General features: G+C 59.2%; 2 protein-coding genes across 2 annotated transcripts in view; one reads left to right on the top strand and one right to left on the bottom strand.

Annotated features, from left to right (window-relative positions):
- The window catches only part of SND1 (staphylococcal nuclease and tudor domain containing 1), a 69,708-nt gene that overhangs the window by 6,411 nt on the left and 45,343 nt on the right, over window positions 1-17,954 (bottom strand). The window contains exons 13-16 of the mRNA XM_050325024.1: window positions 15,257-15,367; window positions 13,961-14,033; window positions 13,278-13,419; window positions 8,776-8,885 (exon numbers count right to left, since the gene is read on the bottom strand). Of these exons, the coding sequence (XP_050180981.1) occupies window positions 8,776-8,885; window positions 13,278-13,419; window positions 13,961-14,033; window positions 15,257-15,367 (436 nt within the window). The remainder of the gene's footprint in view (window positions 1-8,775; window positions 8,886-13,277; window positions 13,420-13,960; window positions 14,034-15,256; window positions 15,368-17,954) is intronic.
- Window positions 729-3,329, top strand: LRRC4 (leucine rich repeat containing 4). The gene has a single exon (XM_050325031.1). The coding sequence runs from the start codon at window positions 838-840 to the stop codon at window positions 2,809-2,811; it is 1,974 nt and encodes a 657-aa protein (XP_050180988.1). The 5' UTR covers window positions 729-837; the 3' UTR covers window positions 2,812-3,329.

Here is a 17,954-nt window from a genome sequence, read left to right as displayed (position 1 = left end):
TTTTTAATTTATTTTAATATTTTTAATTTTTATTTTTAGTTTTTCATTTTATTTTTGCCTTATTTTAACTTTTATCCCCATTTCCTTTCCTATTTTAATTTGTTTATTTTATTTTAGATTTTGATTCCATTTTTATCTCCTTTTGACTCCCCTTTCCTCTCCAAATTTTTTTCCATTCCCATTTCCCTCCCCGTTTTTCATTTTTTCACTTTTTCTCTCCCCTGCTCCCTCCCCTTTTCCCAATTCCTCTTTTTCTCCCCGCTTCTCTTTTTTAATTATTTCCTTTTTTCCCACTTTCCCCCCCGTTCTCCCCCTTTCCCCGCGGCCTGGGGGCGCTATGCGGGCCCGCGGAGCCCCAGGCCGGCCCCAGGGGCGGAGGTGCGAGGCCGCGGGGTTGGCCGCGGTCAGGGGCTGCCGGGCCCCGCTTAGCCGGGCCGGCCTCCCATCCTGCACCGCAGCCTCCAGGAGCCATTTTGTCTTTTTTTTTTTTTTTTTTTGGGAGCCGGCCCCCCTCGGTCCCGCGCCCCCTGCACTCGCCTCGAGCCCCCCCGGACCCCCGATCCCCTTCCCCAGGTAGGTACTGGAGAGCGGGGCAGGGTGGGGGTTCCTTCTCCTCCTCCCAACACCCCCTCCAGCACCTACCGCTGATTTTTTCCCCTAAATTTTAATTTTTCCTCCCTCCTCTCCCCTCGGAGTCCCCACCCCCCATCCCAGCACCGCGACCCCCTCCGGCCAGCCGGGCCCCAGCTTGTGGGAGCCGGGAGAGGGGGCCCTGAGCCCGTTCTCCTGTTCTCGCCGCCATCCCCAGACGATGGTGAATGATGAACGTGCCACACCATGAAGCTCTTGTGGCAGGTAACTGTGCACCACCTCCGCCGCCACCGCCGCCACCGCACCTGGCCAGGGGTCCTGGCCGCCTCCCTGACCCTCCACGCGTGGATCCTCGCCCTGGCCGCCGCCTCCCCGGGCCCCCAGAGCTGCCCCTCCGTGTGCTCCTGCAGTAACCAGTTCAGCAAGGTGGTCTGCACCCGCCGCGGCCTGGCCGAGGTGCCCCCCGGCATCCCCTCCAACACCCGCTATCTCAACCTCATGGAGAACAACATCCAGATGATCCAGGCGGACACGTTCCGCCACCTGCACCACCTGGAGGTCCTGCAGCTGGGCAGGAACGCCATCCGGCAGATCGAGGTGGGGGCCTTCAACGGCCTGGCCAGCCTCAACACCCTGGAGCTCTTCGACAACTGGCTCACCGTCATCCCCAGCGGGGCCTTCGAGTACCTGTCCAAGCTGCGGGAGCTGTGGCTGCGCAACAACCCCATCGAGAGCATCCCCTCGTACGCCTTCAACCGCGTGCCCTCCCTCATGCGCCTCGACCTGGGCGAGCTCAAGAAGCTGGAGTACATCTCCGAGGGGGCTTTCGAGGGCCTGTACAACCTCAAGTACCTCAACCTGGGGATGTGCAACATTAAGGACATGCCCAACCTGACGCCCCTGGTGGGGCTGGAGGAGCTGGAGATGTCGGGCAATAACTTCCCCGAGATCAAGCCGGGCTCCTTCCACGGGCTGAAATCCCTCAAAAAGCTCTGGATTATGAACTCGCAGATCAACCTGATCGAGCGCAACGCCTTCGACGACCTGACGGCGCTGGTGGAGCTCAACCTGGCCCACAACAACCTGTCCTCCCTGCCCCACGACCTCTTCGCCCCGCTGCGGTACCTGGTGGAGCTCCACCTGCACCACAACCCCTGGGACTGCGACTGCGACATCCTCTGGCTGTCGTGGTGGCTGCGGGAGTACATCCCCACCAACTCCACCTGCTGCGGGCGCTGCCATGCCCCGCTGCACATGCGGGGCAGGTTCCTGGTGGAGGTGGACCAGACCTCCTTCCAGTGCTCGGCGCCCTTCATCATGGACGCCCCCATGGACCTCAACATCTCGGAGGGGCGCGTGGCCGAGCTCAAGTGCCGCACGCCCTCCATGTCGTCGGTGCGGTGGCTGCTGCCCAACGGGACGGTGCTGAGCCACGCGTCCAGCCACCCGCGCATCTCCGTGCTCAACGACGGCACCCTCAACTTCTCCCACGTCCTGCTAACGGACACCGGGGTCTACACCTGCATGGTGACCAACGTGGCGGGCAACTCCAACGCCTCGGCGTACCTCAACGTGAGCACGGCCGAGCTCAACACCTCCAACTACAGCTTCTTCACCACCGTCACGGTGGAGACCACCGAGATCTCCCCGGAGGACATCTCCCCCAAGTTCACCAAGCCCGTGCCCACCACCTCGACGGGCTACCAGCCGGCCTACACCACCACCACCACCGTCCTGGTGCAGACCACGCGGACGCCCAAGCAGGTGGCCGTGCCCACCGCCGACGCCGGCGACAAGCTGCAGACCAGCCTGGACGAGGTGATGAAGACCACCAAGATCATCATCGGCTGCTTCGTGGCGGTGACACTCCTGGCCGCGGCCATGCTCATCGTCTTCTACAAGCTCCGCAAGCGGCACCAGCAGCGCAGCACCGTGACGGCCGCGCGCACCGTGGAGATCATCCAGGTGGACGAGGACATCGCGCCCGCCGCCGCCGCCGCCGCGCCCGCCGCCGCTCCCGCCGGCGTGGCCGGGGAGGGGGCCGTGGTGCTGCCCAACATCCACGACCACATCAACTACAACACCTACAAGGCGGGACACGGGGCCCACTGGACAGAGAACGCGCTGGGCAACTCGCTGCACCCCCCGGGGACCACCCTCGCCGACCCCTATTTAATCCAGACCCACACCAAGGAGAAAGTTCAGGAAACCCAGATATGACTCTTTTTTTGGGGCTTTTTCCTTCTTCTTTTTTTTTTTTTTTTTTTTTTGGGTTGTTTCCCCACCGCCCCCTCCGGAATTATTATAAACGCAATAGATGCACAAAAGCAGAACTCCAAATATAAGGAAAAGCAGGAAAATTCCTCAACTATAAGGAAAAAAACAGGAAAATTCCTCAATAACAGACACAACTTTTGTACAGGGGGGGGAGAGACTCTTTTTCGTGTACATGCTTCTATAGCCGACCTCGGGGCCGAGAAGAGCAGCAGATTATATTAAAATTTAACGAAACCCACCCAAAACTCCTACAAAAAAACCACTATTTTCTAACTCGCAGGTTCTATTTAAACAAACAAAAACCAGGAGAAACAGAGGAAAAAAAAAAATGGATATTAAGAGGAAAAAAATTCCGTGTGAGCGGCGAGCAAGCGGCGGTGCCGTGGCATGGTGGGACACGGGTGACACCGGAGCAGTGACAGGAGCCTGTCAGGGGGGATCTGGGGGAGGTTGGGAGTGTTTTTGGGGGTTATTTTGGGGGTGGGGGTGAGTTGGCCCCCATCCCGCGGCGCTGCCCTTGGCCGCGTGCCGGCATCGCCGGCGTCACCGCGGAGCGGGATGTCGGCACGGCGCCAAAACCTTCTGAATGCAATAAAGGAATGAATTTGGGGAGAGGTGTTTTTGGGGGTGTGGGGGAGGAGGGTACAGCCTGAGGGCTGGGGATGGACGTCTGCAATGTATTCAAGCAAAAATTCCTACAAAACCCCAGGACGGGGGGCAAACCCACAGGTGCCAGGCAGGGGGTGCTGGGGTGTTTTGGGGGACTGATGGGGATGGGGGAGGTGAGAGCGGGTGCCCCCCCGCTTTGCTCTGCACCCCCTGTCCTGCTGCACCGCGGCTTGCAGGTCCCGGTGTGTGTCACCACTCCCGGGCACCCCTGGGCACCAGGGACCCCGGTCTCCCCCGGGCACCGGCACAGGGCTAAGGCTCCTGGGGGGCTGGGGGGCCCCCACGGGAGACCTGACGTATGATTGTAACCACCTTCAGCAACACTCAAAATGGCATTTCTAGTCCTTTTTGGGGGAGGGAGGGGAAGGTGTTTCCACCCGCCCCCTCCTGGGTGGGGTGAGAATGAGGACACCCCCAAGGGCTGCTCATGGAATGGGGGCGGGGCTGGGAGAATTTAAGGGCTCTGGGGAGGGTGGGGGAGCTCGGTGATGGGGGCCACCAGCATCTGAGGTGGCCACTGGGGGTCCCGTGGGGCCCCAAGTGCCTCGTGGGGGTCCTGAGGGCATGGGGGTTTCAGGGAGGGGGTCGGGCATTGTGGGAGGACCCTCCCCCGTTGCTCGGGCACTGGAACTACTTTAATTTCTGATTTTAGCTTTAAAATCTTACTGGAGGGGTCAAAGCTGAGCTAAAAAATTTGGGGGGCGGTCTATGGGGGAGGGGGCTAAAGGCGGGAAGGAGATGCAGAAGTTCTCTCTCGGTCTATAAACGCCGGAAGGATCCGACTGTACCGCGAATCCAACAAAAAAAACAAGTGTATTTTTGTATTTTAATAAATATTGTTCAAAATTTGTAACGCCGAGTCCCCGAGGGGTTAAATGGGGAGGGCTGGGGGCTGTGGGGTGTCCCCTCGCCCCACCTCCTGCCAGCCTGAAAGGGGTTTTTGTCCTCTCAGCAGGAAAAAGCTTTGGAAAAATCGCAGAGCGGGAAGGAGATGGAGGGAGGTGATGGAGGAGGGGGCTGGGGAATGAGGAGAAGCTGGGGGGTGTGACATGGGGGGTGAGGAGAATTGGAGGGTGATGCGGGGGAGAGGGGAGAGAATGGGGGAGGACATGAGCCGGGGGGCACTGGTGGGGCTGCACCTCTCGGATGGGGACACCAGGAACCTTCCACAGCCCAGTGTCAGTGGGCACTGGGTGTCACCTACTGTGGGACCCCCTGGCTGGGGCTGGGGGAGTGTGGGGTGTCTCCCTCCAGTTTGTGGGGTTCCCAGCTGGAATTTGGATTGGATGGAGGGAGGGAGGGAGGATAAACTGGGATGAATCAGCCCACGGGGCCACTGCCCATGCAGGGACGGATGGGGGGGATGGAGGCTGGCACTGGCTGGGGGGGGGACACACTGGGACCCCCACTGTGAGGGGACACTGGGACTCCCCCAGTCTGTGGGGACACCTGGGTGGCACTGTCAGGACATGGGGTGTCCTGGGTGCTGGTGGTGGGGACACAGGGACCCTCAGCTGTGTGGGGACATGGGGATCCCCCCCCGGGGCCAGCAGTACCCCAAGTGCCACCTCCACCCAGCCCTTGTGGCACTGCTGGGGGGACAGTGCCACCAGCAGCCTCGAGGCCACCCTTGTGCCACCACCCTCATGCCACCACCCTTGTGTCACCATCACATCCCCTCTGTCCTTGGGGTCAGGCCTGGAGCTTCCCCAGGGACCCCCTGGCCCAGCCAGGGACACCGAGGGGATGAGCCCCCCCCTGCCTCCTCCCCCCAGGCCACCACGGAGCTGTCGAGGTTCAGCATCAGGATTTAGGGGGAATTTTTAAGGAATTTTGCTGTTTTCAGTGAATCTGGGTCGGTTTCTCCCAAAACAATATTCCTGCTTTTCCCTTTATTCCCGAATTTTCCCACCCATGCCAATCTAGGAATGCAAACAAGCTCCTCACCCCCTCACATGGGCTGACCACCCCCAGCCCTGGTTTTGCAGGGGGCCCTTCCTCCTCACCATCCCCACACTGCTCCTCGTGCCAGGGCCTGCCAGGAGTGATCCCAAAAATCCCAGGAATGCCGTGGCGGGGCCCCAGGGATTTATCAGTTTTATTAGCATTAATTTAACCCCAAATTAGAGTAGCTGAGTTAATTACCCTCATCCCCATCCCCATCCTACCCCCATCTTCTTCCTCACCGCCATCCCACCCCTATCCTCAGCTTCATTCCCATCCTCATCCTTATCTTCTTTCCCCATCCCGTCCCATCTCCATCCTCCTCCTCCTGGGGTCCTGGGGCGGGACCGGGGGGGCACACAGGGGGTGTGGGGTGATGGGGGTGGTGCAGGGCAATGGGGGGTGCAGAGAGCTGGGGGTTGCCTGTGATGGCGAGAGGGGCTGCAGCGAAGGGGGGGCTGGAGCGTTTTTGGGAGCAGCAGCATTTTTGGGAGCTGCAGAGTGCTGGGCAAGAGGGGTTGGAAGTTCTGGGGGTCTGCAGTGCAGTGGGGGGGCCCCGTGTGTGCAGGGGGGCTGCAGTGTGAGGGGGGCTGTGGGCAGGGGCACAGCAGGGACACTGGCAGGGCTGGAGGGTCCCCCCACTGAACACCCCCAGTTCTTGGGTACCCCCATTCCAGGAATTCCATCCTTATTAAGGATAATCCCTATGGCAACCTCTGGGCACTCCCAGGTGGGCACAGGTTGGGAGCCACGGAGTGCTACCAGGGCCTTTCCCTGCTGGAATTTGGCCAGAGCAGGGAGGGAATCAGCCCGTGGGATTGGGGAAAAGGCACATATTGACCGACTAAAAATAGCACTGCCATGGAATGTCACGGAGACCCCCTCAGCATCAGGATTTGGGGGAGTGTGCTGGTGCCCACCCTGGCACTGGGGAGCAGCGGGATGAGGTGGGATGTGATGGGATGCTCCAAGCACAGGGCTGGGATAGGCACTGGGATTGGGATTGGCGTTGGGATCAGGGTTGGGATTGGCCTTTCAGTTCCAGTTGGGATCAGCTCTGGAATCGGGGTTGGGATTGGCGCTGGGACCAACGCTGGGATCAATGCTGGAATCAGTGCTGGGATAGGGGGCGGATCAACCAACTGGGAATTTACAACTCGAGCACAACAAAAACAATGGAGAAATACAGGGGGACATGGTAGTTTTCCGGTATTCCCAGAGGATAAGGCAGCTGCTGCCAGGCTCAGTGCAATGGCCATTGCAAAGGAACCAGGGGGCACCTCGGGGGTGCCTGTGGCCCTTTCCCGGGTTATCCATGAACCCCTGATCCTCCCGGAGCATCCCAGCACCCTCCTCCTTCCCAAACCGATCCGGGGCCGGTTCGTCACCGTCGGCTCCCGGCCCGTGAGTCAGCACAGCCGGAGCCGCCGGATAAAAATATCCCGCTGGGTGTGGGGGTGGGCAGGGATTTGGCTGCTGACGGGAACACGTGTCCAGGGCCACCGTGGGAACCGTGGGGACCCGGACGGGACCCGGAGCCGAGCTCGGTGTGGGCACCAGGAATTCACCGAGGCGAAGCACCCTGGACTCCCGTGGCCTCCCCACCACGACATTCCCAGGCAGCATCCCACGTTCCAGGTGACCTCTGTGCCCTGACATCCGCAGGCAGCATCCCAAACTCCACAGGGCCTCCACACCACAACATTCCTGGGAAGCACCGTGTCCTCCCTGCCTGCAGCATTCCTGGGAAGCGTCTCAGCTTCCATGTGGCCCTCCCTGCCGTGCCATTCCAGGCAGGTGCTGCGCGGAGGCTCCGCAATGTGCCGAGGCAGCGGAGCGAAGCCCCTGGGACGCGGGTCAGCAGTTCCTGGCAGCGTGAGATGCTGAGCAGGGAGGGGGAGGACTGCAGTGTCCCAGTGTCCCAGTGTCCCAGTATTCCTGTGTCCCAGTGTCCCTGCGTCCCCATGTCCCTGTGTCCCTGCATTTCTATGTCACTGCATCCCTGTGTCCATTTCTTCATGTTCCTATATCCCTATTTCCCCATGTTCCTGTCCCTGCATCTCCATGTCCACACATCCCCATGTTCCCATAGCCATGTGTCCCTGCATTCCCGTGTCCCAGTGTCCCTGTGCCCCTGCATTCCCATGTCCCTGCCAGCCCATATCCCTGTGTTCCCACGTCCCTGTGTCCCCACAGGCTGCAGTGCCACGGGTGGGCTCCATTCCAGACCCCCACAGGCACCGCTGGCCTGGAGCTGCTGCCACAGCTGCACCCGTGGCCACTTCTGGATCTGTGGTGCCACCTGCATCCGTGTCCAGCACATCTGCATCAGTGCCTGCATCCCTGGTAACATCTGGATCCCTGTACCCACCACCACATCTGCATCTGGGGCCACAAAGTGTCCCCGTGCCCACATCTGGATCTCCGTCCACACCTGCATCTGGATCTGCAACCACATCTGCACATCTGGATCAGTGCCCACAGTTACATCCACAACCACATCTGCACCCAGGGCCACATCTGGATCCTTGCACACAGATGCATCCACGACCACAACCGTGCTTGCAGCCACATCTGGATCCGTGCCCAGGACTGCAGCTGTGGCCACATCTGCATCTGCAGCCACATCCACAGCTGCATCCACAGGCCCCAGCTGTATCCACACCCGCATCTGCACCAGTGCCAACGTCTCTGTGGGCACACCTATCCCAAGTTTTGGCTCGATGGGCCCCATGGGGGCCGTGATGGGCTGGGGGGGTGGATCCTGGATCCGCCCTGGAATTATGAATCACGATGTAATTACCCCAGATGGGCCCAGAGCTCCGGAGCTTCAATCAGGGAAATCACAGGAGTTCCAGGGAATTTTAACATCAGGAGACATTAATGAGAACAGGTTCGAATAGGGGGATCCGTCCTGTACACATCCTGCAGCACTCCTGCATCCATCCTGTACACAGCCTGAATCCCTCCTGCATCCACCTTTCATCCATCCTACATTCCTCCTCCACCTGCCCAGGGCATCTGGGATCTCCTGGAATCACCCAGTATCCCTCAGGATCACCTGGGATATCTCAGTATCACCCGGGACGCTCTTGGAATCACCTGGGATGGTCTCAGTACTGCCTGGGATCTCTGAGTGTCACCTGGGATCTGTCGGTGACACCCTGGACCTCTCAGAATCGCCCAGGATCTCTCCACATCCCACAGGACGCTGGCAGTATCCCTGGGATCTCCTAGTACCTCTGGGATCCCTCACGTTGCCCCTGCCCCCCGGGTGCCCCGAAGCCGCCGTACCTCCCTCTGCAGCACGAGCTCCTTGGTGAACAGCGTGGCCTCCTCGCTGAAGGGCTCCCCCTCCTGCGCCAGCCCCGGGATGTTCCGGGCGCCCCGCGGGCACTCGATGCCTGCGGGAGGAAGAGGAGGAGGAGGAGGAGGGTGAGGCCGAGGTCACCCACCTGCCACCACTGGGAACGGCCCCAAGGGAATGGGGTATCGGAGTCAGGGGGAACGTGGGAAGCTCCAGAGGAGGGTCCAGTGCTGGCACAGCCATGGGAGAGGATGGGATAGCTCAGGACCAGCAGGGATGGGGATGTGGGGACGTATCCAGACTCCCACATTTGCAACCTCTCTCCCTGACTCAGCTTCCCACTGCCCTCAGGATACCCCTGGGATACCCCCCTGCCCTGGAAAACAGGGAAGTCCTGCATTATTAATTATAATTTACATAATTTGCATAATTAATGAAGTGCTGGGAATTACAGCTCCATGCCGGAGCCGTGATCCTTCGGGAAGGCGGTGACAAGGTGTCACATCCCCAGGGCCACAGCGATGTCACCGTCCCCCCCAGAGGGCACAAGGACACGGATCTGTTCCCAGAGCATCTGGGAGCAACTGGAGCCCACGATGTCCCTGTGTCACCGGGACCACCCCCATCCTGTCAAACCCCCATCCCCAGCTCTATCAGATACCCATCCTCATCCCTGTCCCTGTTGTATCCCTGACCCCATCCCTGTCACACCCTCATCCCTGTCCCAGTCCCCATCATCACACCATCCCTGTCGTATTCCCATCCCTGTCCCATTCCCATCCCTACTGCACACCCATCCTCATCCCTATCCCCGTTGTATCCCCATCCTGCCCCCATCCCATCTCTGTCTCCATTCCCAGGCTATGCTGCCTCCAAGGGAAGCCAAACATTTCCAGGGAATCCAGCAGGAGCTTCCCAGGCAGCTCCCAGCCCTGTCCCTGCCCATTGATCCCAACCCCAGCACTGATCCCAATGCCAGGACTGATTCTGATCCCGGCACTGATCCCATGTTTCTCTGACAAGGATCATCTCCAAGCACCTTGCTGGGAGTGGGAATGAGGAGCCGGAGCTGCCCTTCCTCCTCCTTCTCCTCCTCTTCCGTGGAGGGGGCTGAGGGTTTATGCACCATGGTGGAATTTTTTCCCTCAAAATAATAAGGAAAGAGCCGAGGAAGCACCGGAATCCTTAAACTACATGATCTGAGAGCAGTGCTTTCTGTCTGCCGGCTCCTCCATGCTGGGATCCCACTTTGGATCCTCTCCCGGCCCTGGTGCTTCCCAACCCCACCCAAGGGAAGATTCTGGAAAAGGCAAAGCTCAAAAGGACGGGCTGAACGTGCTCATCCCCCTGGGAATGCTGCAGGGAGAGGGGAAGGGGATGTTTGGCGCTCAGGAAAAGTTATCCAGCGCTTCAAAAATAGCAACTAATCCCGAACCCGCGGCTCCGCTGCTCTTCCCGGGAAGCCGTGACGGATTAATGAGGGATGCGGCTGGAAGTGCTGCAGCCACCGCGCTCCCCTGGGCTTCCTACAGAATTCCAGCACAATCCTGCTGAGCCAGAGCTGGGGGGATGGAAGGGGAGGTTGTGGGGGGCTGCTCCGGCCCTGGAAACATCCTAAGAGGGATGGAGGGATGGGGGCAAGAATTCCACAGCGTCCCAGGGCATCCAGCAGCATCCCATGGTCATCCCTGGGTGTCCCTGGGCAGGGACATCCTGCACATCCTGGGGTATCCTGCGGCATCCCAGCGTATCCCACAGTATCCCTGGGATATTCTGCAGCATCCTGGGGTGTCCCACAGCATCCCAGGTATCCCACAACACCCTGCAGGATCCTGGGAGGGACTGGGCCTCCCTGGCCATCAGCGGGATTACAGAAAATAAATCTTTCCAGGGAAAATCTTTTGGAGCAGGGACCTTTCCAGCCCAAATTCCTGGGATTTAAACAGCTTGTCCCAGCTTGCTGTGCCTGGAAGGGCACAGGGCTCCGGGATGACTCTGGGTAAGGATTGGCTGTGCCGGGGTGGAATGCCAGGGATTGATCTCCCAGAGGATTTATGGATTTGGGGAGAAATAGGGATGAGCAGGAGGGAGGGTGCACCCAGTAACCGTGGGAGTGGGGTCAGTGGACACAGCACTGGAGCAGCCCCGTGGTAGGAATGCTCACATGGAAAAACTCTGGATTCCCATCCCCACCTCACAATTCCACAGCTCCAGTGCCTCCTTGGGGAATTTCGGGACACCTTGGAGCCACGTGACCCCGCACCCCAACGTTCCCCCTCATCCCTCGGGAATTCTGCCGCTCCCAGCCCCCGTCCTAGGAAGGCGTCAGGCTCCAGAGTTTCGCCGGGAAAGAGAAATTTGGGATTAAAGCAGTGCCTCTATTTGCACATATTTATAGTGCTCCGACGGATCTATTTTAGCTGGAAAGCCGGGATGAGCTCCCTCGGGAGCATCCCTGGAGTCACATTTTAAGGGACTTGGCTTCTCTTTATGGTGCTCATTTGCATTTGATATCCATAAAAAAGGCAGGCGTTGATAAAAGGCGGATATTTATCCTATTCCTGGTTTGGCAGAGGAGGGTTGGGAATGGCACCGGGGAGAAAAACCAATCAAAACCAGGGAAAACGAAAGCTGGAAGGTCCTGCCGGGATCGTGGCCGCTGGGGTTTTAAGGGATGGAATTATTTGGGGGATTAATCCCTGCTCTAAGAGAGCAGGGGGGAGCAGGGATCTCCAAGGAGCAGGATCATGGAGCTCCAAAGAGGAGAAACACGGAACAGGGACGCCTGTGGAGCCGGGAATCTCATGGAATCGGGACCCTGCAAGGCACAAGGACCAAGGAGCAGGGACTGCAGTGCTGGAGAGGTGCCAGCCCCCCATCCCATTCCCTATGGATCCTGTGGGCATTGGGACTCTAGTGAGGTGGCAGTCCCTCATCCCAATCCCTACAGATCCCAGGGGCACCACGGTGGGCACTGGGAAGCGGTGCCAACCTCTTGAATCCAGAAAGCGTTCAGTCAATCCCAGTTCCTCCTCCCAGGCACGTGGGAGTTTCATCACTCCTGACAATTCCCATGGCCAGGAAGGGGGAGCTGCATTTTCCCAGCATTTCCCACTGGCTTTGACAATGGATAAAATCAGACTCCGGGATATTTATAGGCAAGAGCACACGGAGAAGGACAGGTTTAGGACACGCTCCACATGGCAGGAGTCAGCTTGGGATAGGGTTGGGAATGCTTACGCTCCAGCTGGATCCGGGGATGGAATGTCCTCATTGCTCCCAGTGTTTGGGCCCTGGAGGGGGACGTTTAGGGGGCACTGGGTGGGACTGGGGGTCCCTGGCTGGGCTGACCATGTCAGGGGTGCTCCAGGATCTGGAGTACAGGGTGGATGCAATGGGAAAGGCTCTGGGATGCAAGGGGTTGGGGGCAGAAGGGGATCCCATGGCACCATCCCAGGTCACCCCCAGGTTACTTTCACACTGGGAGCATCATTCCTGGTCATCCCAGGTCACTGGTTGGACTGGGAGCATCCCTGCGAGCAGGCACAGAGTCTCCCCCTTCCTAAACCCCATCCCAGTGTCTCTGCCTGTGTGGGACAGTGACAGGACACAATCCCCAGGAATCTGGGAACAAAGGGATGGACAAAGACTCCCTAACTCCATCCTTGCTCCCACAGGATCAGCATTCCCTCAGTGGAGCCGCCTTTCCCGGTGTTTGATCCCCGGATCTGATCCCTTTAAACACTGATAGAATTTTTCATAACCGAGTTGTGAACGATCCCTGCTCAGGGTCATCCGGCAAACCCAGTTATTGCCATGGAAACGGGAGCCAGGGATGAGCCGCCCCACAGCCCCCCCAGCCAGGGATCCTGAGGATCAAGGAGCTCAAGGAGCAGCTGCTCACACTGGCAATGGGAACCCCCATCCCGGTCACCCTCTGCCTGCTGAGAAGGCAGCACATGGAAATGCCTGGGATTTGGGAAGCTTATCCTCATCCCCATTCTCATTCCATCCTCATTCTCAATCCTCATCCCCATCCTCATCCCCATTCTCATTCTGATCCTTGTCTTCATCCCCATCCTAAACCTCATCTTTGTCCTCGTCCTCATTCTTATCCCATCTCCATCCCGTCCTCATCCCCATCCTTATCCCTATCACCATCGTCATCCTCATGTTCTTCATCTGCTTCCTGCATCCCCATCCCTATCGCCATCCTCATCCTCACGTTCTTCCTCATCCGCACCCCCATTCCCACCCCCATCCTGGAGTTTCCCACCTTCTCCCAAATCTGGGGTTTCCCACTTACTCCCCTGGTTTGGGGTTCCCCACCTGCTCCCAAGTTTTTTTTTTGGGGAGAACATCCTTCCCAATTCCGAGCTCAACTCCCCCTGTCCCAGTCCAGCCCGTGGGCAGCTCCGGTGCTGGATCCCGGTGGATCCACCGTGGATCCCGGTGCTCCCCCTGCCTCACAGGCGGGTGGGGGGCTCACCTGCGAGCAGGAAGGTGATGAGGCAGGTTTCCTTGGGCAGGAAGAGTTTCAGGCGGGAGCCGCTGAACACGTATTCCACCACGGCCTCGGAGCGGCCGGCGCGCTGCAGGAACGGCAGGAACTGCTTCGCCTTCTGCGTGTCCTGCAGGGACGGGAAAAGGGGGAGTCAGAGTGGGAATGTTGGGACTCCTCGGAGTCCGGGGACCCTCTGGCATCACCACAGCCCGCCGTGCACCCCAGGACACGCCCCAAAACACCCCCATGGGAGTGGCTGCCTGGCACAGGCAGGTTGGATTCCGTGCCATCCCTAACGGAGCATCCTGGGACTCCCCTCTCCCAGGATTCCCCCCAGAAACATCCCAGCAGCAAATCGCTCGGTGTAACTCCTTATTAATATTCATTAAGAAATACTTAATGAGCTCTCAGGGCTGGTGGTGGTGTCAAGGTCCCCATATTCCCTCAGCAGAGCTGGGGGATCTCAGATCCCCACCGGTGTTGGCTCCAGTCACCCGGTTCCCAGGCCACGAAGCTCCACGGGACAACTCCCAGTTCATTTATCCAAGGAAGAAAGGGGAAAAAACCCCAGTAGTTCCCAAAATCAAAGGCTCCGGGTGGTGTTTTATCCCATTTTATCCTGGCTCCCCTGGCAGAGTGGTGCCAGCAGAATTCCTGCATCTCCTTACCCCGGAGATGTCGGCCACCCGGTGAATCGGCACCTCCTTCTTGCTGTGCAGCCCCTTCCCGTTCTTGATAGCCCTGGAAAACAGGGAGCACCGGGAGTCAGCACCTGCTGCTGTGGGAAGAGTCAGAGTCATCCTCGTGCCCACCGGGAGAGCCCGGACACCACAGCTGGATAATCTCAGTCATGGGAATAAGGTATTCCCGGGATAACATGGAGGCAAGTGAGTGAGGGAATTTATGGAGGGCACTGAAGGGATTGGAAAACCCAGTGGTGCCGGGTCTGGACCTGATGCCAGACCTGGATCTCCTGCCACAGGGTTTGGCACGGGAGGTTGGGAAAGGCCGGAATGTGGCGGGATGCTGGAGGAGCCCACAGCACAGGCACAGTCTGGGTTGTGACTCCAGGCTCTGCTGAAGAACCCGGAATGTCAAACGGATCATCGTAACTGCTCCGAGCCCCCCTCCGCTGGGAGATCTGAGCCTTGCATCCCAACCTCATCCCAAAGCATCCCATTCCCTCCATCCCTGGCACCACCCTGGAGCTGCTGGCACTTCTGCCCAGTGCCAGCACAACCATGGAGTCGGGATGTGCCAGGGATTCTGGCACGGGCAAGCCACCTCGGCCACCAGCCCCTGCACCGGGAGTGAGCGGGACCATCCAGGATCTACCCCCCCAGCACCTGGAATGCTGCTCCAGGCTCCACGTGCCACATCCCAGCCCGGGTATCCCAGTGCCCGACTGGAATCTCGCCCACATCGCAGCGCTCGGAGATGCTGATTTCCTGCCAGGCCTCCCAAAAGGCACATCCCGGGAATGAGCCTCCGAGCAATCTGCCGGCCGCCCACCCCACGGACACGGAGCTGGGGGGAACGGGAGCGGGAGAGCCCGCTTATCCGGGCTGATCCGCCTTTTCCCTCAGAAGCGAGAGTCGCGCCCGGGAACGCGCCTCAGCCCCCTCCAAGCTGCTCTTCCCGGCTCTCGGCATCGTGCCGGGATCCGCTGCCAAAGAGGAGCTGAGATCCCACATCCTGCTGGGCTCGGCTGCGCTGGTGCCGCCTCCGGAGCCGCCGGATCCAGCCGAGCCGGAGAGGGAAGGCTATCCATTGGCATTCCTGTGTGCCATCCAGGAGGATGGGCTGAGGGACAGGGACACGGGGGCACACGCGGATGTGGGGGCTCCCCTGGGCCAGAAACGGCTGGGGACAGACAGACGGACAGGGACGTGGCTGGGAGGGGACAGGGGGACACGGATCAGCTCTGCCCCCCCTCCCAAAAAGGCACAGACCCCCCGACTCACCGGGCCTCGGCCGCCAGCAGCTCGTCGTAGTGAGCCGAGCGCTGGTCGTCGTCCTGCCGGTACCGCAGCACCGTGGCCAGCCCTTTGCTCACCAGGGCCTCGGCGATGTTGCTGTGGGGCACAGTTTGGGGGGGCTCAGCACCACCCTGGGGGGGGCACTGCCAGCCCCAGACCCCACCCCGGCTCTGGAGACTTCCCCCATCCCATCCCATCCCATCCCATCCCATCCCATCCCATCCCATCCCATCCCATCCCATCCCATCCCATCCCATCCCATCCCATCCCATCCCATCCCATCCCACAGCACTGCCCAGGAACTGGGCACCATGGGAGGGCCCTAGGGGGTGGTCCCCAACACGGTGGGGAGTCTCTCAGGAGCACCCCAAAACCCTGACACCCACTCAACCCCCCCACCCACCTAAAAGCCCTGATGCCACCCCAAAAACTACACCCCACCCCACAAACACACCAGCTCAAACTCCCCCACCCCAAAACCTCCACCCCCAAACCCAGCAGGCTCAGCATCCCCAGGCCATGGGAACTCCTCCTCGATTCCCTGATCCCATATTTTTTTTAAGGGAGAGGGGGGTGGGTACCAGCTGGGGGGGTGGTGAGGAGGCACCACCATCGCCAGCCCCACCCAGTGCACCCCAAAACCCCCAAGCCACCCTAAACCCCCCCATCACCCCAAATCCAGGGGGGTGACACCCCCGGGCCACGGGAACTCCTCCTTGATTTCCCAATCCAGTGGTTTTTTTTCCCCAGGAGCTGGGGGTGGGCACCAGTGTGGGGGGGCTGGGGGAGAGCCACGTGTGAGGCTGGGGGGGCTCCATCCCACTCGACTGCTTTCAGCAGATCCATAAATTCTCCTTTGCCGGGCGCATCCCTAATTCCCCAATTCCCCGCCTGCTAATTCCCTCCATATCCCAAAAACCGCGGATATATTTGTGCACATCCATTCCCGAACCCCGGGCAGAGGGGGAAGGGCAAATCCATCACCGGGAGCCAAAAATAGGTCTCAGAGCAGGGGGAGGAATCAAAAAATTCGGGATTGGTGAGCCAGGGAACGGCTGCAGCGGGAGCAGCTGCGGCAGCGCTGGGAATGCCGAGCACTGGGAATGGGCACCTCTGGCTGCTCTGGGAATGAGCAGGAGGCTGGGGGGGAAGGGCTGGTGGCCCCTGGTGGCCCAGACACTCCCCATTCCAGCTGTATCCCACCCCCACTCCAGCTGTATCCCACCTCCACTCCAGCTGTATCCCACCTCCACTCTAGCTGTATCCCACCCCCACTCCAGCTGTATCCCACCTCCACTCTAGCTGTATCCCACCCCCACTCCAGCTGTATCCCACCTCCTATTCCAGCTGTATCCCACTCCCATTCCAACTGCATTCCACCTCCTATTCCAGCTGTATCCCACTCCTATTCCAGCTGTATCCCACTCCCATTCCAACTGCATTCCACCTCCTATTCCAGCTGTATCCCACTCCCATTCCAGTTGCATTCCACCTCCTATTCCAGCTGTATCCCACCCCCATTCCAGCTGTATCCCACCCCCATTCCAGCTGTATCCCACCCTCGTTTCAGCTGCATTCCACCTCCTATTCCAGCTGTATCCCACTCCCATTCCAGTTGCATTCCACCTCCTATTCCAGCTGTATTCCACCTCTCACTCCAGCTGTATTCCACCTCCTATTCCAGCTGTATCCCATCTCCCATTCCAGTTGCATTCCACCTCCTATTCCAGCTGCATTCCACCTCCTATTCCATCTGTATCCCACTCCCATTCCAGCTGCATTCCACCTCCTATTCCAGCTGCATTCCACCTCCTATTCCAGCTGTATCCCACCTCCCACTCCAGCTGTATTCCACCTCCTATTCCAGCTGTATCCCACTCCCATTCTAGCTGCATTCCACCTGTATCCCATCTCCCATTCCAGCTGCATTCCACCTTTCACTCCAGCTGTATCCCACCCCCATTCCATCTGTATCCCACTCCCTATCCCAGTGGCATCCTGGAAAGGGGTGTAGGAAAGTGTCCCCCTGTCCCCCTTCCTGCGCCACTGGAGAGGTTGGATGCTCTGGAGATGTCCCAGCATTCCCAGCATTCCCACACACAAAATTCTGCTGCTTCCGAGTACCAAAACACCCTCCCCAAGCTGGAAATCCTGGGAAAACCCTGAATTCTTCCCAGGTTTAGAGCTTTTAAGGCTCAGAATTCCCACTGAGACTGATCCTGGTACCCTGGGAAGTGTTCTGGGAGCACTGGGATGAAACCAGACCCCTTCCCACTGCGGGAAGGAGGGCAAGGAAGAGGGAAACAGGGATAACAGCTTGAAGGAATTCCAGCCTGTGAATCCCATATCCCCCTGCTCCAGCCCTGCTCCCTGCTCCTCACCTGGGAGTGGGATGCACCCCCCATTCCCACCTCAAAGCAAAGCTCTGGAAGTGGAGCCAGAGCCAGGGGGCAGAGGGAAGGTGGATCCCCCGTCAATCCCAGATCAAAGACCAGGAATACGGCGGGAAAAATCCCCTTAGGTCAAAAGATTCCAATTAAAGCAAAAAAATGGCAATTTTGAAGCTTCTCCCAGAACTCCTTTCCCGGTTTTTCTACCCAACATCTCACAGGAAGTTCCAGAGGGGGGTTTTCCCACATCGCAGCCTCTGCCAGTACCTGGCATGGATTGGGATTGGGATCTG

This window comes from Myiozetetes cayanensis, unplaced genomic scaffold, assembly GCF_022539395.1.
Source record: "Myiozetetes cayanensis isolate MyiCay16 unplaced genomic scaffold, myiCay2020 scf3, whole genome shotgun sequence".
Classification (NCBI taxonomy): Eukaryota; Metazoa; Chordata; class Aves; order Passeriformes; family Tyrannidae; genus Myiozetetes; species Myiozetetes cayanensis.
The sequence above is the reverse complement of the archived record's forward strand: the minus strand, read 5'-3'. Positions and strand labels throughout refer to the sequence as shown.